At 38.5% G+C, this 27,961-nt stretch overlaps 1 protein-coding gene across 2 annotated transcripts in view; it reads right to left on the bottom strand.

The window, feature by feature from the left end:
* Window positions 1-2,785: 2,785 nt before the first annotated feature.
* The window catches only part of LOC131246326 (adenylylsulfatase HINT3), a 28,368-nt gene continuing 3,192 nt past the window's right edge, over window positions 2,786-27,961 (bottom strand). Inside the window, exons 2-7 of one of the 2 annotated variants that reach the window (XM_058246305.1) lie at window positions 21,996-22,051; window positions 19,377-19,434; window positions 15,350-15,416; window positions 4,463-4,518; window positions 4,020-4,073; window positions 2,786-3,653 (exon numbers count right to left, since the gene is read on the bottom strand). In XM_058246305.1, the coding sequence (XP_058102288.1) occupies window positions 3,516-3,653; window positions 4,020-4,073; window positions 4,463-4,518; window positions 15,350-15,416; window positions 19,377-19,434; window positions 21,996-22,051 (429 nt within the window). In that variant the 3' untranslated portion in view covers window positions 2,786-3,515. The remainder of the gene's footprint in view (window positions 3,654-4,019; window positions 4,074-4,462; window positions 4,519-15,349; window positions 15,417-19,376; window positions 19,435-21,995; window positions 22,052-27,961) is intronic. The other variant, XM_058246306.1, reaches the window with a different exon arrangement.

Below are 27,961 nucleotides of genomic sequence, written 5' to 3'. Positions count from 1 at the left end.
AATATGCGAGATATATCTCCACTCGTCTCGCTGGCCTATGTTTTTCTGTTTGCACTACCTCGGGGTGTCATCGTCACCTTATCACTGACCTTAGCAGATTGCATCGTCTTGGAACGGTTGCTCAACTTCATTCTGACATTGAGATTGCAACCATATCCTCAACAGCTACTTGACTTTGGGTCTACTTGGTGCTTTGTTGTGAGTTCCTATTTTGTTCTAGTGTTTTGGGTGTTAGTTTTTGGTTTTGGTCTTCCTCCCGTCTTAGGATGTGAGCCTTTCCTAGTCTTGTTCTCCTCCCCAGAATGTGGGGCCTTTTACTTTTATTTCTTATTCTCTTAGTATTTTAAGAGAAATCTTTGCCTTGCTTTTCCTTAGTATTATTAGCTCCTCTATGTATTTTTAGACTTTTGCCTCTTGGAAGTAATACATTCTAAGCTTATCTTTCAAAAAAAAAAAAATTCTCTTAAAAAAGCATATGAGGATCATTTAATAAATATATGTTCATGCAAAAGTGCGTTTGAGGTGGGCATTTCCGTGACACGTACGTAAAATCCACATCGTCTATTAAGTTTTAGATAGAAATTAAGCCACAAGTCACAAAATTTTTGTAGATTTGTGAGTTGGGTAGGCCACAAAAAGTGGGAGAGGAGGGCGCCTACCTTTGAATTTTTATGGGGCCACCATGATATTTATGCAAAATCAACTTCAACCATTGGCTGCCTTGTAGAAATTAATTCATGGAGACCAATCATGATGCCCATATGTGATGTAATTGGATGGTGGTTATCTCGGCACTATTTCTGCTCATGTGGCCCACCAGAATTATGGATGTGGCTAATGTTGGATTGTTATGTTTAAATTATCTTCATGACCCTTACAATTAGAGTAGATTTTACCTGCATGTCAAGGTGAGCCCACCGATGTATTGGTTGGGATGTTGTCTTTGCAGGTAGAGATTTTGAGTAGCCAGCTGAGTGCTCCTGGCCCAACAATGATGTATTTATTTAATCTAAGCCGCCTGTTCTATTTTACAAGCTCATTGTATAGCATGATCCCAGGGATGATCCTGATTCAAATCTCAGGTGGACCATGCCACATTAAACAATATAGGGACGCCCCACCATTAAAACTTTCTTTGGAGCCACCAAAGTTTTGGAAGAAGTTGAAATTGTTGTTTTCCCTTAGTCCAGGCCTATATCACCTAACCAATAGGTAGGATGGCAAATAAAAATTACTGTGGACCTTAGGAAGTGGGAGTTCAATCCATTGTTTTCTTATGGTGTGGTTCACTTGAGATTTGGATTTAGCTCATTTTTTAGCTCGTGTTATAAATTGAGTTAGAAAAATGGATGAATAGCTTTGATTAAATACATACTTAATTGTTGGGCCCACAACCACCTGACCAAAAACAAGGTGGCCACTGACCGTTTCATCATGGAATCGACTGGTGGCTCCACCAATACAGGGACGACTGGAGGTGGGCCCACCTTTATATGTTTGTAAAATCCACTCCAACCATAAGGGACATGACGCTAATTTAGGCATATGAATTAAACATCAACCACATCTATTATTCTAGTAAACCACATAAGCTAAAATAATGCGGATGACGCCCACTATCCAAACTGTTTCACTTGGTGGGGCGCACCTAAATCACAAACCATCATATTTTATGCCCCACGGCTTAATTATTATCACAAACTTAATAGACAGAGTGGATTTCATAGATTCATTACAGTGAGGCCTACCTCAAACACATTTAGACAACCTGCCTGCATGGGAAGTGGATTGCCTAGTGAGGAAGTAACTCAGTAATGTGTAAAGCTTTGGATATGCTTCAATTTTGGTCTCAACCCCTTAAATGATCTGGGAAAATGGACGGACGGCGTGTATCAACCAAATACATTCATGATGGGCCCAACAGAGTTTACTCAGTACGCAATCCAATTTCAGTTGCAATACGGGAGAAAAGGTGCGTAAAAGGTCTCCTGCCGTACAGTGCCCAGGAGACCATTAGTGTGTAATATATATATATATATATTGACATGATCATAACTCTTCGTAAAAACATTCTAGGTAAGTTATGCATCAATTTGGTGTTTCGAACAAGAAGTAGAAATCATTAATAAAAATTTAAAAAAAAAAAAAAAAAAAAAGCTCCATGATTTAACTTGAAGAGAATATATATCATTTAATCCCTTACAAATTAAGAACACAATAAAATAATTTCTTTTCTAAAATATTCTTAAAGCCTCCACCAAATTAAAAATATAAAATGAAAGTCAAGTGAAGCTTAAAATAGTAGAGAACAAGTATAATTTGAATCGTAAATTGAGATTTGAATCATAAATCGTAGGATTCAAAGCATAAAATCGTAGGATTCATATAAAAAGGAATTCAAGGTTGGGATTCAAATTGTTTTGCCTAAGATTCGATTCAAATCATAAATCGTGAATCGTAGGATTTTGACAAAATTGGTGCTACGATCATCAAATCCACGTGATTTTTGCATCATGGCAGGCCAATGTGGAATGGAACAAATGGCCTGTCTGGACCGATGGTCCAGTATCCTGTATGTTGCTTAAAAGTTGTGGACATTGGCAATATCATGGTGGACTAAATCATTAGCCAAAAGCTCAGAATTTATACCTATTACAATACTGATTAACATTACAAAAACTAATATAACTGTTTAATTTATTATTAATTTAGAAACCCAACAGTCTAGAAAGTTCCTAAACATGTTGAGACAAGTAAACGGCCCGCATTGATATGTTTGAGTGGCTTCGATTAAAACCTAACTAGATTCCATAAAATTTCCCAGTTCATTTATCCTGTATGTAACATTTTTAACAATATCATGCTCATGCTTGCTTACCACAGAGTGAGCTAAAAAATGAATTGAAGACTTAGGGCCTGTTTGGGTGCTAGTTAAAAATGAGTTCATCTCATTTTTTCTAATGGTAATTATGTATTAGAGATCATGGATAACTACAATTAAAGAGAATGAGATGAACTCATTTTTAAGTGACATCCAAACATGCCCTTACATTTTATTCAAGACATGAATTTACTTACAGTACATAAAATACAAGGGGAATTATAGAATACCCGGGCCCAGGCTTTGCACAGCATGTGGGTTTTCCATTCTTGACAGGTGGAGCCCATGGTCTGGTGATCAAGACCTCTTGTATGTTGCATCACGCCGTTGGTGGACCATGCCCCGAATCATCTCAGTAGGGTAATCGACCATAACCTTTTGATCCAACAAATAGACAGCAAAGAAGAGAAATACAGCAATAGTCCACGTTCAATTGAAAAGGTCACAAGATTAGCAGCTAAAATTTTCCAATCTCAGTGATTTTGAGGAATGGTCCATCCACATTGGGGCACAACAGATGGTTTGGATTAGCAAACCATCGGCCCCCACTCGTTGGAATTGAAAACTGGCCTATTGTGTGCAAAGCTGGAGTGAACACCCTATAATCCTCAATATAAAAATGTGTGTCCAGCATTCATGAATTTTCAGGAAGCTTAGATCTTTGACCTTCAAAGCCATCACAGTGGTTGACCTGAAGTGACAGCCCTTCCCGGATGCAATCTGCTAGCTGAATTGTGTCCTGGTTCAATTTCAGCGGCTTTCTCCTAAAGCCCTGTAATTTCATCTCCAACATCAACATGCATTTATTTAAGGGTGTGAATTCAATGATCACTAGGACCAACGAAAGTCGGTGCAGACATACGTCCCACCACCAACAGAAGGTTGTCAGCAAGCTAGCAAGAATATAAATTTTTTACTTTTCAAATTTCCATTTTGAAATTGCATGTTCAGATTGCTCCCAACAAATTTTGGGATGGTGGGAAATATGTGCACCCCGACTTTCAGTGTATGTATAAAATTTTCCCTTTGCTTAGGGTACATTTGATTGATCAAATATCATGAAATTTCATGATATTTGGTGCAACTAAAGTACTAAACAAGCCCTTGATAAGAATTACAAAGTTACAAAAGCTTTTACCTTGGACGTCCACAATCGATCCTGTGCTTTACGAGGAATTATGTGAAGATGTGTCTGTAATTGCAAGAGGTTACAGTTAAATAAGTGGTTGGACCTGGAGTTTCAACTAAAAATAGTACAGATATTGCACAATGGGGATTGAGTCATATTCGCAGTGCACAAGTGAGATCCAGGCCGCTCATCAGGCGGGCCCCACCGTGAACATCCCCTGGCAGAAAAGTCAGGCTGGTAGGCTCATGGGGTTAGAGATGTATGTACATCGAGGGTAAGCTGTCGCACAATTTATTTCAACTGTCCATTTTCTATCGTGCGTGTATAGCCCACCTGATGGATGACCAAGATACATCCAAGTGTGCGATGCTTGCTGGTGTGCTGCAAGGGCTCAAAAAATTATGCCACTATCTAGACAATTGATATAAACTGATTTCAGTGAAATAACATACATGAAATATTACTTGGCCCGCATCTGCACCATTGTTAACCAACAAGTTAAATGAATCTGCACCATTCATGATTTCCGAGTAAGAAGGTCAAAGAATAACACAATGTATGAAACTTTTAAAATTAACTAGGGATGAGAGAATTACACAAGTTAATTAAAGGAATAAGGACATCACAACAACCAGCAATAAATTCTGTATTATCTATTCAATTATTAAGAATAGAGAAGTACTCTTACTGCTCTCAGGGAACTATATCTAACAGTCTTATAGTGCTCCTAGTTGCATCAGTCACTTAGTTCTATCGATCAATCTGAACTGTTTATTAGGTCCGGAACGCATTTTATGGGCCACTATACAAAATCACACTCTTCACATGATCCAATCCAGCCTTGATTTGTCCTTATTTCTGTAGCAATACTTATTCCAAGCCATGGATGGGATGGTTAGTATTTCCTGATAAAAAGTGATCTTTGGAACCATAAGCAATCTATGATGGGATCCAACAAATAGATTGATCAAATTGTTAATTGGGCCTGTTTTTGTGTAAATGATATAGACTGTCCAAATTAAAGGCTAATGATTAGATAGTTCCAGTTGTCAGATTAGTGTGGTATTTGCATGGTAGCACATAAAATCTGTGGGCCTAATACAAACTAGATCAAGCGAATGGATTGTTTAAGTGTCCCAATGCAACTTGGAGCCAAGGCCTGTTAGGATTGCAAATTAAGGCTGTAATGTATTGTAAAAGTGCAATGATTACAAATTACAACACGTCTCTTGAAAAACAGGTAATTTGACTCACCATTCCCGTGTTTGGAATTGCATGGTAAAATCATAATGATGATACTTTTACATAACTGAAATGTCAAATCAACAGGAAAAATATACTGATGCTTGTGTTTGGATACGAGATTTCCACTACAATACAATTGTAATGATTACAAATTCCTTTAATTGTCTCCTATTACATCCACATTTTACCACAGAATTACGTGTTTAAACAAATGTCATAAAATCATAATGATGGTGCTTTTACATTACATTACAGCCAGAATTCACAATCCAAACAGGCCTAAGGGTAAACCCTAGAAATTATAGAAAATGCAAAATGCTTTAATATTTCATATGATTGTTTTTTTTTTTGTTCTATAATCTATTCATTTAGTATTACACTTTAAGGTTAAAATAATTCTAACACGTGATTCCTTAATAGAAATGCATAAGCGGTACATTAATAACTAATGCAGGCTTGAAAGGATAGAAACTAGAAACTATGATGGACATGGAGTGCAGTGAAGGTGACAGAACACTGATGAATCAGCCCATATGGCCCTAGAAGTGTCTCAGCAATGATTTTCGGTGACCATAGAATGACGGAATCAGTGAACAAATGAGCAGAAATCAGTTAATCTCATGAAGACATGAAATCTGCAATTGAGTCAGCAAGATCCCCATGCCTCCCTTCGGCAAAAAGGATTAAACCTTGCTGGCAAGTTGAGACATCTCTCAAAACTCAATCAGAATTCAATAATAATAAAACCCTAGTGGGGAGGGTACATATTTCTAGTAGCTTAGCTTGATCCTGAATCTAGCTTAAAACCTAAACAAAGGTCATGATTGGCTCGCCAACAAAGATAATAATAATCGAACTTAATTCTATGTTAATGAAACACAAATAAATAAAAATAAATTATCTAAATGTGGGATCCACTGAGATGGGACCAATCAAATTAACCAAATGAGCATCTATCTTAACGTGATGGTAGAATGGACCACAGTCCACCAGGACCAAAGATGACACGATCCTGGCCCTCAATGCATACTAGGCCAAAAGTTTCAAAGTCAATAACCAACTAAAGAAAAAGTTATGAAAGCATTAAAGTATTAAACACGAAACCAGTAGAGTATGGAAATAAACACCATTTCTCATCAGAGTTTACAAATTCAAAAACTCGACTTGACTCGTTCATTCAAGTCGAGTTGACTTGAAGACTCCACCCGAGGACTCAATAATAAACAAATGTATTTAGATTAATTACCTTTGTATAAGTATGATAAAATAGGAAAAGGAGCAAGAAGTAACTAGGTGTTGCCTTGTTGGATAACCAGTTTGTTAAGTGCTCTTACTTCTTTGAAGGAGGTTGAGGGTTTGAATCAGGCCCATGTACATTTTTTTTTCCTTTTAATGAAAATGAGCTCTGACAAGGCGAGTGACTTGGCCCGAGTCAGAGCTAGTAGTGTCAAGTCAAATGAGTTAGCAGGTCGACTCGACAACTTTTGCAGTGACTCAGCCAAGTCATTCTCAAATTCTACCTACAGACTTGGCCAGAAATCTTGCCTAGTTGAGTTGGCCCAGCTGAGTTTTAAGTCAAGTCAAGAGTTTTGGAACCATGGTTCTCATTCATCCTTTACCTAAGGCCTTGTTTGAATTGCCCATTACCATTGTATTGTGGTGTAAAACGTGCATGATTAAAAAGAAGAAGAAAAATAAAATAAAATTGTCTGGATATCCACTGCCAGCATTGTGTTTCAAGCGTCTGATTTATGACCTGTCTGATGCAGGACATGAAATTCAAGTATGATGTGCAAGATTTTCAGGCTTTAGATCACACTAGTTCAGAAACAATTATACAAAATTCCACATCCCACACAAAAGTTCAAACACTCAATCAAGGGGAATCTTATGCGGATCCAGGCTTACACATGCTAGGACCGGATCAATCAAAATTATAGACCAAACAAAAATCAAAGGAGGGTAAATTCATCCACACATGCACAGAAATAATTTTCCAATCCAAGGGATTCACAGATTTCAATTCGAGGAACCTTAAAGTTGAAGAAAGGGCATAAAATTGGAGATTTGAGTAATTTAGGATTAGGGTTAGGGATTTGGGGTGAAAGAGAGGTAAAAGAGAAGAGAGAGACAAACTAGAAAAGTACCACACGTGTGGACAACAACAATGGCCCAGACGCACGTGTGTGTGAACCCGGCCGCACGTGTGTGGGGCCCACAATTCAGAAAAAGGCCACCTTGGCCCTGGTCGGCTAGGGATGGACTCTAAAACCACCAAATCTCAACTCGATCCGATGCACGGTTTGTGCGTAGTGCTTCGCCGAAGTTTCAGACCTCCTGCAGGGCCAGATTCTGGAAATCTACTGTAGATGGAGAAACGCCTACAAATATTGATGGCTTTGCAGATAGAATGCTTGTAGGAGGAGAAATATGGATGGAAGAAGGTGAGGGGCGAATCGGGATAAGTGTGGTTTCGCACCACGGTAGTTAGCTCTTCAAGAAAGGGAGAGTTTCGCACCCAATTGAATCTCCACAACTCGAAAATTTAGAAGAACAAAAAAACGCAACAATTTTATTAATCTTCATTGAGAAAAAAAACTACAAGGGGTGCCTATTTATAATAGAACCCTATTCCCTAAAACTCGCACCACGTGCGCAACCTATTACTTGGAGACAAAATAATAAAAATAACAACTAATCAAAGCAATCTAAACCATCCATGATATTCCTAATAACAATAATAAGCAAAACCTAAAGTACTAGATCAATTAGAATAGTGGGCCACGATCATGAGAACCCATGGTGGGATTCACATGACTATCGGGTCCACTCCAACGAACCAAAATGCAGTCCTCTAACTAGGAGGCCCTCCCTGGACGTCGTCATTGATCTAGATCGATGGTGGGGGCCTCCTCCTCCTTGCGTACGTGCGTAGGGGGCGTGCGTGTGCGCGTGATGTCCCCATCGCTCTCCAATTGGTGTAATCCACCACCAACTCAGCACATCGGAAGAGATTTCCAGGGGATTTGCATTGAAAATATCTCCAACTGTTGATCGGCTTCTGTGATTTGTGGTGTACGCAAAAATATATAGTCGCATTTTGTGTTCCTTTAAGAATCCACTAACATGGCTCCTCCATCTTGCGGCAGTGAATGAGAGAGGATAGATGCTCACCACTCCTCCCTTCCAAATCCCTCTCCACCAGTGGCTAGAAGAACCACCAGCGAGAACGTGCCTCCATAACCCAAGTAAATTGCAAATCTGTACTACTATTGTCTTCTCAAAAGCACTCTCCGATGGCCTCCTTTCCTGCTTCCCTTCATGCAAGGTCTGCTACAGCGGACAGAGACAACACTGTTTGGACCACCCGGCGCTGCTCGTGTCGGGAGACATTCCACACGTAATACACAGCTATAGTTGGAATCTTCCACCTTATGGTTCACACAATCTATCTCGTACTATACACACACGAGCTTAGATATTTCATCATGGACGAACATGCTGTCCACGCATAATCTGGATGATATGTAGTCTCTCTCAATTCATATAGACTTTTCAGTACAGATCGGAAGAGGTGTACAACACGTACAATATAAAAAATGGGTCCTTCAAATCCATCGCTAATGTCAATCTATTGAGACTATAGTATGTAAACAACAACATACGATCGCAGGACTCCTAGACACATAACTCACGAGGTTGGGGTTTATTATCTGCACGATGTTGAGGTGGAGTTTGGGTATGTAACACAGTAAAACCTGCAAGAGGAGATGGGGTTAGATACTGTGGGTGGAGTACCGAAACATTAACCAACGGTTTACAGACAATCCTCAGGCAATATCCGAACAGGTTACCTCTACTGCTATGGATTTACACATTTCAAAAAGCAGGCCCATCTAAACACAAGCGTTGTAGGGTGGGGAATCTTCCATTTATGCCAACAGTCCTGGAAATTAGTAATCATTTCTCTTTTACAACACAATACTGATGGATTTGCAGATAAAATGCTTGTAGGAGGAGAAATATGGATGGAAGAAGGTGGGGGGCGAATCGGGATTGGTGTGGTTTCGCACCACGGTAGTTAGCTCTTTAAGGAAGGGAGAGTTTCGCACCCAATTGAATCTCCACAACTCGAAAATTTAGAAGAACAAAAAAACGCAGCAATTTTATTAATCTTCATTGAGAAAAAAAACTACAAGGGGTGGCTATTTATAATAGAACCCTATACCCTAAAACTCGCACCACGTGCGCAACCTATTACTTGGAGACGAAATAATAAAAATAACAACTAATCAAAACAATCTAAACCGTCCATGATATTCCTAATAACAATAATAAGCAAAACCTAAAGTACTAGATCAATTAGAATAGTGGGCCACGATCATGAGAACCCATAGTGGGATTCACATGACTCTCGGGTCCACTCCAATGAACCAAAATGCAATCCTCTAACTAGGAGGCCCTCCCTGGACGTCGTCATTGATCTAGATCGATGGTGGGGGCCTCCTCCTCCTTGCGTACGTGCGTAGGGGGCGTGCGTGTGCGCGTGATGTCCCCATCGCTCTCCAATTGGTGTAATCCACCACCAACTCAGCACATCGGAAGAGATTTCCAGGGGATTTGCATTGAAAATATCTCCAACTGTTGATCGGCTTCTATGATTTGTGGTGTACGCAAAAATATATAGTCGCATTTTGTGTTCCTTTAAGAATCCACTAACATGGCTCCTCCATCTTGCGGCAGTGAATGAGAGAGGATAGATGCTCACCACTCCTCCCTTCCAAATCCCTCTCCACCAGTGGCTAGAAGAACCACCAGCGAGAACGTGCCTCCATAACCCAAGTAAATTGCAAATCTATACTACTATTGTCTTCTCAAAAGCACTCTCCGATGGCCTCCTTTCCTGCTTCCCTTCATGCAAGGTCTGCTACAGCGGACAGAGACAACACTGTTTGGACCACCCGGCGCTGCTCGTGTCGGGAGACATTCCACACGTAATACACAGCTATAGTTGGAATCTTCCACCTTATGGTTCACACAATCTATCTCGTACTGTACACACACGAGCTTAGATATTTCATCATGGACGAACATGCTGTCCACGCATAATCTGGATGATATGTAGTCTCTCTCAATTCATATAGACTTTTCAGTACAGATCGGGAGAGGTGTACAACACGTACAATATAAAAAATGGGTCCTTCAAATCCACAATGGATCGCTAATGTCAATCTATTGAGACTATAGTATGTAAACAACAACATACGATCGCAGGACTCCTAGACACATAACTCACGAGGTTGGGGTTTATTATCTGCACGATGTTGAGGTGGAGTTTGGGTATGTAACACAGTAAAACCTGCAAGAGGAGATGGGGTTAGATACTGTGGGTGGAGTACCGAAACATTAACCAACGGTTTACAGACAATCCTCAGGCAATATCCGAACAGGTTACCTCTGCTGCTATGGATTTACACATTTCAAAAAACAGGCCCATCTAAACACAAGCGTTGTAGGGTGGGGAATCTTCCATTTATGCCAACAGTCCTGGAAATTAGTAATCATTGCTCTTTTACAACACAATACTGTGGTAATGGCCCATCCAAATAGGTCTTAAAGGAACACAAAATGTGGCTGTATATTTTCATGTACATTACTCATAAATCAGACACCTAAAAAACAGCGTTAGCGGTGGATATCCGATCACATTTTTTTAAAATCATGTGAGTTTTACACCACATTATAGTGGCAATGGGCCATCCAAACAGGGCCTTGAGAATTCACTACCATGGCTCCATCTTGTGCTACTGAATGAGAGAGGATAGACACTCGCCACTCCTTCCCCCTTCCAAATTCCTCTCCACCAGTGGCTGGAGGAAACCACCACCGAGAACATACCTCCATTACCCAGGTAAGTTGCAAATCTGTACTACTATTGTCTTCCCAAAAACACTCTTCAATGGCTTCCTTTGACCTGCATCCCTTCATACAAGGTTTGCTACAGCCGGCAGAGACTACAGTGTTTCGACCTCTTGGCTTGCTTGTGTCGGGAGACATTTCACACATAATACACAGCTATAGTTGGAATCTCCCACCGTATGGTTCACACAATCTATCTAGTACTGTACACAAACTTAAACGCTTCATCATGGGCAAACACGCTGTCCAGACATAATCTGGATGGTATCTAGTCTGTCTTAATTCATATGGACTTTTCAGTCCATACTGGGGGAGGCGTACAACACGTACAGTATAGAAGATGGGTCCTTCCAATCTGAAGTTGATTGCTAATATCAATCAACTGAGACTACAGTATGTAAATGACAACATGCGGTCGCAGGAATCATACATCGTCGGGTACTGTATTTGGGCACCCCATCTTCGTTAACTACATACTGTATACATAGCTGGATTTGTAGACATATAACTCACGAGGTTGGGGTTTATTATCTGTCTAATGTTGAGGTGATGTTTGAGTATGTAACACAGTAACCTGCAGGAGGAGATGGGGTTAGGTTCTGCAGGTGGTGCACCAAAACATTAATCAATGGTTTACACACAAACCTGAGGTGATATCTAAACAGGTTACCTCTACCACTATTTATTTATGCATTCAAAACCAGGCCCATCCAAACAAAACCATTGTACGGTGGGAAATCTTCCATTTATGCTGACAACCCCGGAAATTGGTAATCATATATCTTTTACACATTACTATGGTAATGAGCCATCCAAACGGGGCCTGAAAGAAAGAGGGAGAAGAATTTGGAAGAATTCTCCAATGTGTCCAAACTCAAAAGCACCTCCAAAATAGGGTTCCTTCAAATCCTTACCCTTGCTTACATGGTGGTAGAGGGATTATAAGGTAAAAGTAAATTTAAAAGATACAAATTCAGGGCATAAAGCATAAGAGATGTGTATGCCACTGATAGTGCTCACTGTCTAGGATTAAACCTCTTTAAGCCTTATGGTCTATGCCTAAAGGCCTTTTTGGAGAGCCTCGTCATAAGCCCCCCATGCCTTCTAAAACACTGTAAGAAAGTCGTCATCATCTAAGCCTTAACCCAACTAATTGGGGTTGGCTACACATCTTGTTCCACCATTCCACTCTATCAAGGGCCATAACTTCAATTAGACCATAGGTCATTGTAGGAAACCATATGATCCCATACTGTGTAGTTGGCTACCATCATATATCTTTTACACATTACTATGGTAATGAGCCATCCAAACGGGGCCTAAAAGAAAGAGGGAGAAGAATTTGGAAGAATTCTCCAATGGGTCCAAACTCAAAAGCACCTCCAAAATAGGGTTCCTTCAAATCCTTACCCTTGCTTACATGGTGGTAGAGGGATTACAAGGTAAAAGTAAATTTAAAAGATACACATTCAGGGCATAAAGCATAAGAGATGTGTATGCCACTGATAGTACTCACTATCTAGGATTAAACCTCTTTAAGCCTTATGGTCTATGCCTAAAGGCTTTTTTGGAGAGCCTCATCATAAGCCCCCCATGCCTTCTAAAACACTGTAAGAAAGTCATCATCATCTAAGCCTTAACCCAACCAATTGGGGTTGACTACACATCTTGCTCCACCATTCCACTCTATCAAGGGCCATAACTTCAATTAGACCATAGGTTATTGTAGGAAACTATATGATCCCATACTGTGGTAGTACTATTCGTATCTAGATTTTTCACTATGATACTGTTCTAATTTAGAAACCCCCTTTTACATTTTCGCTAGTGATTCCATATATCATTTACATCCAGATCCCAAGATCACAAATGAAGGGATCAAAATCACCATATGCCTTGAATGTCTATAGTATACCAATATGGATCCATATTGCACGCTGAAGAACAATAAATTTTCATATGAAGGACATGGAAGGTTAATGGCAAATTTCGGGGTTTGTAAGATAATGATCATTATTGCACACTAGAGATAATGCATTTATTCCTCCTGCCTCAAAAGTAAATTTAGTTCGATGCTGCTAGAAATTAACCATTGGCATGCATGTTTGCATTATGTTCGGTCTACATCAGATATAGTCACTGGGTAGCTACCGTGTCAATAGCTTCAACTCACTGGCAATTAGAATGTTTGGTTGAAGAGCATTGTCCATCTATCAACCAAGTCAACTAATAACTTCCAGCCCCATAACATTACGAAGGAATCAAGTGTACATATCCTTGCTTTAGGAAATTTATATAGGATATTACCATATAGTATTTATATGACAGTTCATTGCCATTTTTCATTTTACATCATTTCCACCATTCTTACTCACCACAACTGCACTGAAACTGTAGATTCCATTCAAACAGAAATAAATGTCTTCCATACTAGCCTGTTGCAGCGTACACATGATAGATATAATGTTTGAAATGAATGGGCTCTCTTCTTCTCGAGGTTCATTCGAATACATCCCAACGTATTACAACATACATTGGGACCTATCCATTGGAATTAGGTGTTCTTCAATGACCCAAACTGTTGATGAGATAGGGCACCCCTTGGACTGGGGATGCCTGAAAATTGTATCAGATTGAATATTTCATTTGATTACACAAAGGTTATGGTCACCGTCCATTTTCAAAGAAAATGAGCCAAATTTCAAATGGTTGAACTTATCCAATTTAAGAAATTAGATTTGTTGTCTATCGATTGTAAAAGTCGAGACTCATCGCATAAATGGTTTGGATCACTTGAACATGATCCAGATTTAAAGGATGAAGTACCACTTTATCACATTGCAATATGTCTGGATGTACTCGAGCAAATTTTTCTTCTATCGCTGTGTCCTGCTTAACACAATTAGTAGAAAGTTGTATTTCTGTTGATAGAGGACGGTCTTCCATTCCTTAAACAGTAACAAAATTACAACTCTCTGAAGGATCCAACCTCTCATTAGAAATATTTGATTTATAGAAAGATTCAAGCAGAAACCAGGCATTCATATGTAATGTTTTGGGTGTGGATTTATCAAATCTAAGTCAACGTGATTTGATTAGCATCTGTGCATACTCAACTTAGGAGGCAAGAAGTATCTGCTCTTGCTCTTCTTATATTTCATCAGATGTCCTGCATCGTTTGATAAACTGCATACATTGTATACATGAGGAATTATAGGGTTTGAAATAGTAAACGTACAGTTCACCAACAAACAGGATGCTGTACATGTTGGGGCATGGATCGGTGGTCTAAAACGTTGATGTGATGGGCTGCACTAGAGATGAGAGATTCCTCAAAGATCTTCCAGATTGGAAGGCCATAAACTTTCGATTAATTGACCAAATTAGCCTGTTAAGGAGAAAATACCGCGAGGTCCACTTTCAAGGGAGAATAGTTCAACAGTCGAAGGGTTGGGATTTTCAGTCTTGGAGATTTTTGTGAATTCCCCATCAATGGTGATCCTACTAGACCAATGGTTTGGATCATCGAACCATGGCCCCACATGCATGGACTCATGCATGTCCGAGAATTGTACATTTATTGATGAGCAGGACCTTATGATTCCTCTGACATGACAGGGACAATCTACATGCCCTACGGTTAGGTGACATGAATATGACCCCATCTTACTGGGGAAAAACAGAAGAAGATCATGAGATTATTATTGGAGCTTTGCTAAGCCCATACATGCGAACAAGTCTGCTAATGCACACGGCACCACATATGCCGGCGTGGCATACAGTTGAAATATCCAAGCCATCCAACAGAATGTTACCACCGTGCATGTTCACTATCCAATAATCAGGTCTGTCCATTAATCAGGTGGGAAATTAACTAAACAAATGTATGGTTATGACAAAGACTGGCCATCTAACCCATCTACTTATTTCTAACTCCATAGCACACCTACTGAGTGGACCACCTTTATCTTTTTGCCTGTGGCATCTACATGGTGAGGTTCACATGATGGATGGCTTGGATATTTCACCTTTGTGCCATGCTGGCATACACGGTGGCATGTGCATTATCCAACTTGTACATGCATGTGGGCTTAGCAAAGCTCTTATTATCATTCTACAAAGAGAATAGAGCATGCTAAGGAAAGGAACTGTAGAACATAATATGCCACTCGTACCACAATGAGTAGCTTTCATAATTGCATTGCTAAGGAAAGGAACTGTAGAACACATGGCTGCTACTACCTGCACGCAAGTTTAGCAGACATGAATCTAGAAGCTTGTTGATGGATGCCTTACAATCAAACATATTATGTATTATGAGAACTCAAAAGCCATTAAAATGGGGATGCATAAGAATTTCAAAATTGTCCTGTATTTTTTTCAGCGTGTTTGGATGTATTGAATTGAATTGCAATTATTAGTCTTACAAAGGGAGTATATCCAAATTGTAGTTAGGTTCCATAGCATTCATATTGAGGTCTTGTGTTATTTTCAAGTTGGACTTGAAAGGTATGTAGCTGCAATTTAAGAGCTACTTCATTACAAATACTAGATTCTAGAAACATTACCAGGTTTCGTAATTTCCATCCAATTAACTGATTATTTGCAATTCAATTCACTTAAGCACCCAAACAGTCTAAGTGCTAATACTAAAGAAAGATTGAGCAGAATAAAATTTTATTCAAGAGGGTAAGTACATGTGAATGAGCTATTACACTTAATAGTTACACTTGTAGAGGAGCTTTGCTAGTTGCTACTCACATGTGTACAAGTCAGCTAATGCACATGCCACAACATATCCCCGCATCTCAGACAGGTGCAGTATCCAAATTATCCATCAGAAGGGTACCACTATGTCACTTCCCTATCCCAAGAACCATGTCCTTCCACTAGTCAGGTGGGCCACGATTAACAGTAAAAACATAATTGTGAAAAAATCAGCCGAAGTTTTCTACCCGTCAACTTATTTCTAAATCATGGCACACTTACTGAAAGGACCACCTTTATCTTTTGGCAAAAAAAACATCTACACGGTGAGGTCCACCTGATGGATGGCTTGGATATTTCACCTGCATGCCATGTTGGAAAATGTGGTGGCATGTGCATTAGATGGCTTCTACACGTGTTTGGGCTTAGCAAAGCTCCTTGTACAGAATAGGCAGTTTCTATTTGTACCATTTTTTCTGTAGATTGATTTATTTTATTTCTTAAATAATCATGTGACTCTAGAAGTATTAAATATGAGTGATTAGAATCATTTTCTATTCATTTGCAATCTCTCAAAGTTTCCATGTGGACAATGCAATGGAGGACGTCGAGTATACAGTCCTTACAATTTGGTTCGAGAAACTAAAGAAACCAAAAGAGTAAAGAAATACAGATCTTCAACATCTTCTACAATGTTCAAAAATAGACCTATCAGGAAAGTTCAAATTAGACATACTAAAAACGATGACTCTTGTCATATTTTACCCAAATATGCCATCAAATCAGATAGGACTTTGGCACAGATCAGATATGACTTTGGCCCACCACTCATTTCAAGGTGTCTGGGGTATATTCTCTGCTTACAGTGATATGTATGGTTGTGTGATGAGCAAGGTATTCCGTATCGGTATCGGTTGGCGTAACGGTGCCCACCGATACCAATATGGATACGGGGGTGTAATGGCGATATGGGGGTGTAACGGCCAGTAACAGTGCAATTTTTTTTCCCAAAAAAATATGAAAAAACATAAATTAAATCCGGAATATTCTAAGCATTCCAAATATGTATTCATTTATAAATTGGAACATGTTTATGGTGGTGTAACAGTCCACTCTTTGGTGAGAAGTTGTATCAAACTATCTGATGAATTTATGAACCAAACAACATGGAATTAATTGTAAACCTTTTATATTTAGTTTTCTAACTATATAATATCTATATAAATTTATTATAATGAATGTAATACCAAAACATCTTATATTTTCAAGTTTTCCTTTTATTTATAGTACTAGTGCATTGCATACCTCGTGACTCACATGCATTTTATTTCAATATATAGAGTTTAGGGACTTTTGTATCCTACTATGTAATTCATATACCTAATAATTTGATATCATTTTTCCCCATAAATCTTCAAAAAAATTAAAATTAGATTGAGGTAAATAGTGTTGTTGATTCAGGGCTGGTTCGGGGACCATTTGATGCCCCAAACTAACCTCAAATTAATGCAATCTATTGGCACTTATCCCACTAATGGATTGGTGGACATTTATTCAATAGCGAAAAATGAAAAATATTAAATGGTCTTATTTCAAAAAACAATTGGAAAAAAAAAAAAAAAAAGGTAAATCCAGATCTCAGGTGGACCACTAGTGGGCCAGGCCGGCCACCTCGATGTATTTGTATATCAACGCCATCAATCTGTTTTTGCCAACTCATTTTAAGGCATGGTCCAAAAATTCAGGTAGATCTAAATCTTCAGTGGACTACTACTGAGTATTCCTTTAAAAGTAGTGGGGCCCACCTCAATGCATTTGTTGTATATCCATGTGGGCCATCCTTTTTGCCAACTTATTTTAGGGCCTCATCCAAAAAATGAGGTTGATCCAAATCTTAGGTGAACCACAAAATAAGGATTTAATTCCCACCATTAAAAATTTCTTAACACCTTTTTTTTTTTTTTGATCAAGCTACTATTTGTGTTATCCCTTCATCAAGGTCAAAGTTTATGTGACCTTATCGACAGGTTCGATGGAAAATAAACATTATAGTGGATGGCATGGATATACTACACATAAATTAAGGCGGGCGGCGGGCCCATGTAACAAAACAGTGCAAGTGCACTGTTCAGCGTGCACCGCAGAAAACGTCAAAAAACAAATTTAAAGTGCGTGGCTATTTCGTTTTCAATATCGAAATGAAAAAGAAGAGAGAGGGAAACCGAAAAGGAGAGAGAGAGAGAGAGAGAGAGAGAGAGAGAGAGAGAGAGAGAGAGAGAGAAGAAGAAGAAGAAGAAGAAGAAGAAGAAAAAGAATGGTCGCAGCCGCGGCAGTCTGAGAAGATGAAGAAGAGGAAGAAGAAGAAGAAGAAGAAGAAGGAGAAGAGGAAGAAGAAAAGAAAGAAAAAAAAAAAGGTATTTTTTTTCCATATTTTCTTTAGGCCCGCAATAGCCGTTACGGTCATAGACGGCCGGGGTGTTTCGACCCCGTATCGCGTAACGGTGTCGACCGTTACCGTTACATATCGGTCGTATCGTAATGGATACAGGACACTCTGGTGATGAGTAACATTTGAAAATAGATCTGTTAGGAATGTTCAAAATAGCCATTCCAAACACCAACTGATGGCCTGTGTTACCCAGATACGCAATAAGATAATGGTCAGGCACGAAACCCGTTTCAGCATTTCTGGATTATATTAAATAACATTTTTGTAAACCATATATGCACCACCACAAAGGCTTCCTTTCCTCTGTGGTTCTAGATCAAGATATTCAAAATCGGTTACGTAACGGCTGTTACGGCCGTTACGTAACAGTAACGGTCATAACTGTTACGCGTTACGGGTTCAAAACGGCCATTACAGAAAAACAGGTTGTAACGGCCCCGTAATGGCCTAGTAACAGTTTTTTCAAAAAAATAAAAAACAGTTGTAACGGCCGATACGGGGGCTGTAATAGCCGTTACGGCCCGTATCATAACGGTAACGGTGGTGGCCATTACGGCCACCGTTACCGTTTTGGAACACCTTGCTCTAGATAGTTCATAAGACAACTCATGCATCATATAAAGAACGTATCTTCATCAGTGACAAATAACGCCACCATCCATGCTCATTGTTGACCCCAATTTATTGGAATAGGCTTAGATGACAATGATCTATGCTCACTGTATTCTTCATAAACAATATATCAGGAAAATATTACTATAAAATAAAATAAAAATCATGATAATATCTTTTCTTTTCGTTTTTCATTCACTTTCATTTGAAAAGTCCCCAAATTTAGATGTTTCCAGAATCCCCGTCTTTTCATAAACCATGCACCTTTCCCTTGCCTAATAACCCCCTAAAAAAGAATAAAAAAATCCCCGAGATTCTCATGCCAAAAAGTTTCTGAGAACAAGATTCGTCATTTTGGTGAGATGGATACTTCATGGGAAAAGATAACAAACTTCATCTAAATAGTTATGGTCAAATGGAAATGAATGACTTACAGAAGGAGGAGTTGCAACCAAGGATGAAAAATGGGATTTTGGAATAATCAGAGAGTGCCTATAAAAAAGAATAAAATTAAAAGATGGAAAACATTACAAGACAATCCCAGAAAAGGAAAGAAAGCTCAATGAATGCTCATAAAGACACATGTCAAGATTCAAGAATGAATGACAATGTTCATAAACAAGAAATATTTTTAGAGTGCTCATGAAAGAAAAAAGAAAAAGAGAAACAATTTTGTTTTAATCATGTTTTGTTGTAAGAATTAATTCAATGAAAAGGAGAATGTTCATAGGGTGCTTCCCAAACCCTAAAATCACGATTCTACTATAGTGTCCTAGTGACTCAACCTAAGGGCGTTTGCTGTTAGCTTCAATATCATTGGTCAGAAAGTCTCAAGAGAATAATCTTTTCCTTCATTTTTATAAAATCTCATACTTCAAGTATTCAATTCAGTTTTTACTTTATTCTTCATTTTGGAACTGCACATATAGGGATTTAGAACTTTGCTTAATTCTCAAGACAACACTGTACATAGCAAGGTTGCTCCCTGTGATTTTTTTTGCCTCATCTACATCTATAAATCTCACCAAACCAAGAGATATTACGCCTGCAGATTAAGATGAATTACAAGATCCTTGACCTAAGGCTTTCCATAGTATTCTTGGGTTTCCATCTCCGACAAGAGAACCTTGTAATTCAGTAAGCAATAAGCACTGGTTTGTTGCTCAACACCTTAGATGGACTGTCTCAAAAAATTCCCCGATTGGGTGATCCTGGCCACCAATCTTGGGACTCTTTTTATTTGAATGTGGATTGCTGCTTAATATATCTTTTTACCCATCTATTTGTAGGCCACAATTCAAAAGGTTAGATTCATAGCATAGGGCTCAAAAACACTCAAATCGACTCAAAAGTCTATGGAGTTGAATCGAGTCTTGAGTAATCCTGAATACCAAAATTCAGTAATATTTAATATTTAAAACTTATACAAAGTGTAGTGTCTTGCCAAGTTGAGTATTGTCAAGTCGAATCGAGCTGAGTTGATGAAATCGACCGAGTCTTGAACAAGTTATGTTTGAATGACCAAATCGATTTTTTTGAGCCTCGATAAAGCTTCGAATTAAGTTTTTCCAATTTTCCAAACATAGATTAGCATTACCCCATCAAGGATATTTTGGGGGTTGGTCCATCTATAGTGGGATTCCACATACTTTTTTTGGATTACCAAACCACAGTTCCCACTTGCCAGAACTGGAAACCCAAGGACATTGTGCAAATCCTCGGTTTTAGGATCCAAGGATTCATCACGGATCAATATTATCCACTGACAGTATCAAGTTATGTACCTAATCTTCACCATGAACCCATCCTATAGAAGATCATTGGCCCAACTCCAAGGCCAAAAGCCATCGCCTTTAACCCAATGAGTGAGAACCTCATGTTGCCGCAAACCATCAAACAAAAATTTAATCAGAAATGGGCCACAGTAGGCTGATGATTTTGCCACCTCGAAAGAGCAAAAATGTTATAAAAAAAAAAAATAGTAAAGAGCTGCAAAGATTCCCACATACAAGACTTGAAATAATGCAAGAACATTACAGGAAACAACACAAGAAATATATATATATATATATATATATATATATAGAGAGAGAGAGAGAGAGAGAGAGAGAGAGAGAGAGGAAAGTTCACCTGCGCACCGTCTTACGTAAGCACCCGTGCGCACCTTTGCACGTGTCATGGGCACAGAATCTGAACAGTCCACATGATGTGGCACCCCTTGAATCTCTATGGGCCCAATTTTCAGCCTGATCCAAAACTATAGTGGGCCATAGAAAAGAGAAATGCAAATCAAGGCAGGAAACTGTTTCCTTTTTCCATGGCCCACCAGAGTTTTGTATCAGGCTGAAAATTGGGCTTGTGGGGTTTCAAAGGGTGCTGCATCACATGGACCGTTCAGATTATGCACCCATGACACATGTGCAAAGGTGCGCATGGGTGCTCACGTAAGAAGGTGCACAGGTGAGCATTCCTCTGTGTGTGTGTGTGTGTGTGTGTGTGTGTGTGTGTGTGTATAAACTAGGGATAGACCAAAGACGGTCTCTTCTCAGGGCCTGTTTGGATTGGTGGAAAATGGGATTCCGCAAAGGAAAGACAAGCAATTTCCTCTGATGTAACGGTTTTCCTTGTTTGGAATAGGCGAGGACTAAGGAAATTGGTTTTCCTTTCCACAGTTTTTCACTAAAAGAGGGCAGTTTCCTTTTCCTCTCTAAAACCTAAGAAGTGGAGATTTCCACCCACTTTGAGAGAAACTTTTTTGACCATTGACCAGCAAAACAAGCAAGTAATTTAAGGTTCTTTTCCATAGATTTCCTTTCCATACTTGGATGTGAATATTCCTCTCCTCATCTAGTTTTTGGTTTCCACTTATCCAAACAGGCTCTAGAACAAAATACTTTTTTTCTATAGATGCAAACTTCAACCCCATACAGTGGTTACTGAAACTGATTTCAATGGGAGTTTTAAGATATTGGTGATGATTCCACACTAAGAAGATATTCTATCTTGCATTATAGGAAACTAAAACTATCGCATCTCATGCAGTGGTACCTTACCCATGAGTCAACGGGTTGGAATCCAGAATACAGAGACATATATCATCTTCATAAAGCTGGGTGCATGAAAATTTTAAAAGCTGGTCAGCACAAAATATAACCCTCACCCTAATACATAAAGCCAAATGACTATATGCTTCAGCAATAAGATGAAATAATGAAAACCTACAAGTGTGACATAGTACCCATCCAAGAAAAGGAAGATAATGATCGATTTCTAATACAAACCAAATAGGATATATTTAATTTTACATTAGTCCAAAACAGCATTCACCATTGACCATTCGCATATGTTTCGAATTTGAGAACAAGGATAGCAGGTCCAATTTCATTTGAGCATCCATAAATTCAATGTGAATCATCATTCACTTATTTGCCTTTTGTAAGATAGTGGAAAGAGAAACGAAAAAGCAGAGAAGAGAAGAGAATGGGCTGAATTAAGGGTTCACATCCCCCCTCCTTTTATACTCTGAAAGTTTCATAATTACAGAAATGCCATTAATAACAAAATTAAAAATTGGCTTTATGTCCTAGACCAAAATAACCCATCTATCTGGGCCTATATAGGCCCATATCGCATTCATTAACACTCCCCCTTAAGCTAGAGTGTAGATATTATCTATGTCAAGCTTGGAGTGTGTGTGTGTGTGTGTGTGTGTGTGGTGAGTGGAACAAAAAGCCTTGGTGAACAACATGTTGGTCCTAAGATCGAACATGTGGAGTTGAGATTTCGTCGCTAGAAACTTTCTCACGTATGAAATGATGGTCGACTTTGATGTGTTTAGTTCTTTCATGATAGACCAGATTATTTGCTATGCGTGAAGCAACTTGATTGTCACAAAATAATTGCATAGGTGTGTGTACTTTAAATCACATTTCTTGTAACAATTTCTTAATCCACATCAACTCACAACAGGCAAGAGCAATTGCTCTATAATCTGCTTTGACGACTACATCAACTCACAAGAGGTATGAGCCATTGCTTTGTACTCTTCTTTGACAACCGATCGGACCACCACACTCTTCTTCTTGCTCTTCCAAGTGACTAGATTTCCTCCTACAAATGTACAATATCCAGTAGTGGATGGTCTATCTTCTAAGGAACATGCCTAGTTTGCATCTGAATATCCTGTGACCCGAAGATGACCATTCCATTTATATAAAATTCATTGACCTACTGCTCTTAAAATTCAAATAACTACTTCCATGTGAGGTATTATTGGAGAACTCATGAATTGGCTAACCATTCTCACTACATAGGATATGTCGAATCGAGCAATAGCTAAATAAATAAGTTTTCAAACCAATCTTTTGTACCTCCCCGGATCCTCCATTGCATCTCTTTGATCACTTAGAAGCTTATGATTAGGATACACCGGCGTGTCAACTAGCTTAGTCCCAAGAAGACCCATCTTCATATGTAAATCCAAAACATATTTCTGCTGCGATAGATTCACTCCTTTGGATCTGGCCACTTCTATACCAAGGAAGTATTGAAGATGACCCAAATCTTTTGTGAGAAAATGTTGTTGAAAATACTTATTTATTTCTTCAATGCCCTTATTGTCTCTTCTAGTAACAACAATATCATCCACATACTACAAGCATAATAGGACCTGAGATACATTTCGGTACAAAAACGAATGATTAGCATGCCTTCAAATAAAGCCAAGTTTAATACAACCTTGCTGAACTTGTCAAACTATGCACGTGGAGATTGTTTTAACCCATAAATTGCCTTTCATAATTTACACACTGTTAGATGGCTCCTAAGCAACAAATTCACGAGGTTGCTATATGTAAACTTCCTCTATAAGATCACCATGAAGGAGGGCATTTTTACATCATTTTGGAAGAGGGGCCAGACATGATTAATAGCTACAAATAGTATTACTCAAATGGAATTCAACTTGCCCATAGGAGAGAAGGTTTCACTGCAATCAACATTAAGTGTTTGAGCATACCCTTCAGCGACTAGGCGAACCTTCAAACTTGATTACGTAGATCCATTTGCAACCAACAACAAGTTTACTAGTTGAAAGAGTGGTAAGTTCCCAAGTGTCATTCTGATGAAGTGCATACATCTCTTCCTTCATAGCTTGCTTCCACCCCTTATGTAACAAAACTTCCTCATATGACTTGAGAACAAAGGTTGAAGATAAAGACAGGCAAAGTCGTGAAAAAATTGGAGATAAGCAATGAAAGAAAACATATTTAGAGATGGGATGATTGGTACATGTACACTTATCTTTCCGTAGGGAAATAGGAATATCAAATATATCTTAAGAACTCACTGGATTACAAGTCTCTAAAGAAGATAGGTTGGATGGCACGTCGTGATCGACCATACCATATGTCCGTTTTCGTCATGAGTAGACCTTCAAATGAGGCACCGTGGGAATGAAGAGGCAGTTGATGATGGAGGTTGGATGTCTTCGTTGACCATAACAAGTATAAGAAAAAGTCGTCTTAAGAAATTTGTCATCTTTTGAGAAGAACGGGGTAAACTAAAAACCGGTAACATCTGTACATACATATTGTCTTTAAAGTGATGGATTATAAGAACGATAACCCCTTTGCGTGCAAGAATATTCAATAAAAATATATTTAACAGCTCAAGGATCAAGCTTATCATAGTCGGCCTCCAACTAATAGACAAAATAAACACATCCAAAAACTTCAAGAGGTAGAGCAAACAACGGAGTATTTGATAACAAAATTTAACGAGGCAATTGACCCTTTATCAAAAAACATTTCGTGAGTACTACATAGCTCCAAAAACTCTTCGGAACAATCATGTGAATCAAGAGAGCACGAGTTATCTCAAGGATGTGATGATTTTTCCGTTCTACAACCCCATTTTGTTGTGGGGTATGTGCATGCATATGATGTTTAATGTACGCTTCCTATTACATAATTTTAAAATAAAATTTAACAAAAAAAACAAAAAAACAAAAAACAAAAAACAAAAAACAAAAAACAAAAAAAAAAAAAAAAACCTAAAAGCTTAAGACATGTACTCATTGACATTATCAAACCAAAATACAAATACTTTTGAATTAAATTGATTTTGCGCATCCGTGTGAATGGTCTTAAAAATAGAAAATAATTTAAATCTTTCTTTCATTAAATAAAGCCATATCATTCTTGAACAAGAATCAACAAATGTAATAAAATACTTAAATCCAGACCTACTAGATATTTTAACTAGATCCCAAACATTTGACTAAACTAAAGAGAAAGGAATTAAATGACACTTCTCAACTAACACAGTAATGATTACTTAACTCACGTACGACACACTCTAGATATGACATCAATGACAAGGAAGGGATGACGGTCTTAAAAATCTTCAATGATGTATGACCAAGACAGTAGCGCTATTAATAAGCTGAGATGTCTTTTTATGTTATTGCACCCATAACATCACGATCAAGATAGTATAGCCCGTCATGCTCATGTCCTCCACCAATCTTCCTCTTCATCTTAAAGTCCTAGAAAATATAATACGAAGGATAGAAAGTAATGCAATAGTTAAGGGATTTAGAAAGTTAGATAACAAACAGAAAGCCTAAAGGAAATTTTTAGAACAATTAAAACAAAGGATAATGAAAGAGAGTAACTTGTACAAACGGTACCTATTCCACATACTTTAGATTGGGCACCGTCTACCAGAGTGAGAGAAGAGCCTGTTAATGAGCCATCAATAGACGAAAACACACTAGATTAACTTGTCATATGATCAAACACTCTAGAGTTAATTACCCATGGAGTATAAGGCTTGGATCCTAAACAAGTCATGCCTATGGTCACGAATGTAGCCGCAAGGGTGGAAGTCGCTACAGAAGTAATAGGAACAGACTGATTCTGTAGATTGTTCAGCAACTTGAAATATTCTTCTTAAGACAAAGTAACCATCTTACCAGTCATACGTGTCTGTGGATCAGTAGATATAGAATTAGCTAGAGGAGGCCCACTACTCCCACCAGTGTGGGAAGCTTGATTAGCCTATACAGGCTTCCCACGGAGGTTCCAGCATTTTTCAATAGAACGATTGGAAAGCCCACAATGGGTGCATTTCCTAAGTCCGCCGAAGAGGACCTCTACCACAGCCACCACCACAGCCCTTTCAGAGAACAATGCTAGAGTCGAGCTATCATTGGCTCCACTTGTAGAGCCTAAAGATACACGCTGGAAGCATGCATATACCTTGTTTAAAGATGGCACATCTCTGCCACCAAAAACCTGTGCAGGAACTAGTTCATAATCATGTTTCAATCCAATATGAACTTGGCCACTTGGAACTCTTCACCAAATTGGTAGTCAGGAGTTGATATGCATTCAGCTCTTCACACATTCCTTTGAGTTTGGAATAGTATTCACCCAACGATTTATCTCCTTATTGAAGCTCGAATAACTAAGGAGTACAGGTGATGTTTTTTTAATCAAATGAATACATCTTTCGTAGAGCATCTCACGTTTCCATAAGCTGTATCTAGAAATATGACATTTGCACTTATTGAGGGTTCCATATTATTACATAACCATGTCCAAATTTGGGTATTTTCCTAGATCCATTGGTCATAATTATTGGGTTCTTCATCAGGTTTCTCTTTATTAGATATCTCAATTTATCCTCGATCATGAGAAAAACTTAGATTGACTCTGACCATTGTAAATAATTTGTCCCATTTAACTTAATAAAGGTTATCTAGACCCCTAAAAAATTAGATGGGCTTATAAAATTGGATTTCATGTTAATTTTTATCTCCATAACAAATAAAAGAAGAGAACCTCACAAGAACAAACACATGTTGACCTAGCACAATCAATGAACATGACACTTGAACACTTCAGGTGATGCATACGACACCTCAGACAAAAAATCCAGCCCACAAGTACGCTACTTCCAATTGGCCATGAAGAAATACACTCCCGAACATGACATCCAACATGGGCAAACAGCCCACACGTTTGCAACAATCACACCTGAGGTGATATCATTCAAGAAGCCGATGTCTTCATTCCCCCATGCACACACAGACCATCATAAAAGGCCCGGCACACAAAAGAAGAAAAAAAAAAAACCCTTAGTTTCTTAAGAAATTTTCAGCACAAGCAAGATAAGGGACACCAAGGGATAAAAGAAAAGAAAAAATAAGAAGATTTGTAGAAAAAGAAGAAGGATAAGATATTACATAGATCTAATATCATGTAAAATAGTGCAAAATAGAATAAAGAAGAAAGAGAAAAAAGGAGAATGTAGAGAGAAGAGAATGGGCTAAAGTTAGGGTTTCATAACCCTTGACTTGAGGTCATTAAGGGATATGTGATTTCCTAATTTTTCTTCATACCATCAAAACTAGTAGTATGATGTATAATGATTGCACCCATTACCATAATGACACATGCCAATGTTCATAAACTTGGAGACTACTTGGAAATCGCTTTTTCGATGTTCGACTGCAAGTTGACTGAGTTAATAAGAAACTCGCAGATTTTACACTGAATCAACCGCATTATTAATAAATACAGTTGTTCTTTTTACAAAATCAAAGTTCAGACTCGGCAAGCCTTATTCGGAGACTAACCAAACTGAGTGAACTCACTCTGTTTCAGAGTTGATCGATGACTATTTTAACATTGCATTGTACCCCAGCAATGTACCCCAACCGTATTGAAGTACGTCCAAAAGCTTCAAGAATCAATGGCTTAGCATGCAATGTAACCATCACAGCTGAATTAAGCTCCAACAACCATAACCAAAGCCAAAATAGCATTATCATCACAACCATCATCTGGACCGTAATTCATTTGACCCAAGAACAGATTGATTGTGTTAATTTATATTTTCCACCAATCAAAAAAAAAAATATGTGCATGTCTAAGCAAATCAACCACACTCCAACAGCAGATTAACAGGGTAACACATGGGTACAAATCCATAATAGCCTCACCACAGGAAT

The sequence above is a fragment of the Magnolia sinica genome, chromosome 5 (assembly GCF_029962835.1).
Source record: "Magnolia sinica isolate HGM2019 chromosome 5, MsV1, whole genome shotgun sequence".
Classification (NCBI taxonomy): domain Eukaryota; kingdom Viridiplantae; phylum Streptophyta; class Magnoliopsida; order Magnoliales; family Magnoliaceae; genus Magnolia; species Magnolia sinica.
The sequence above is the reverse complement of the archived record's forward strand: the minus strand, read 5'-3'. Positions and strand labels throughout refer to the sequence as shown.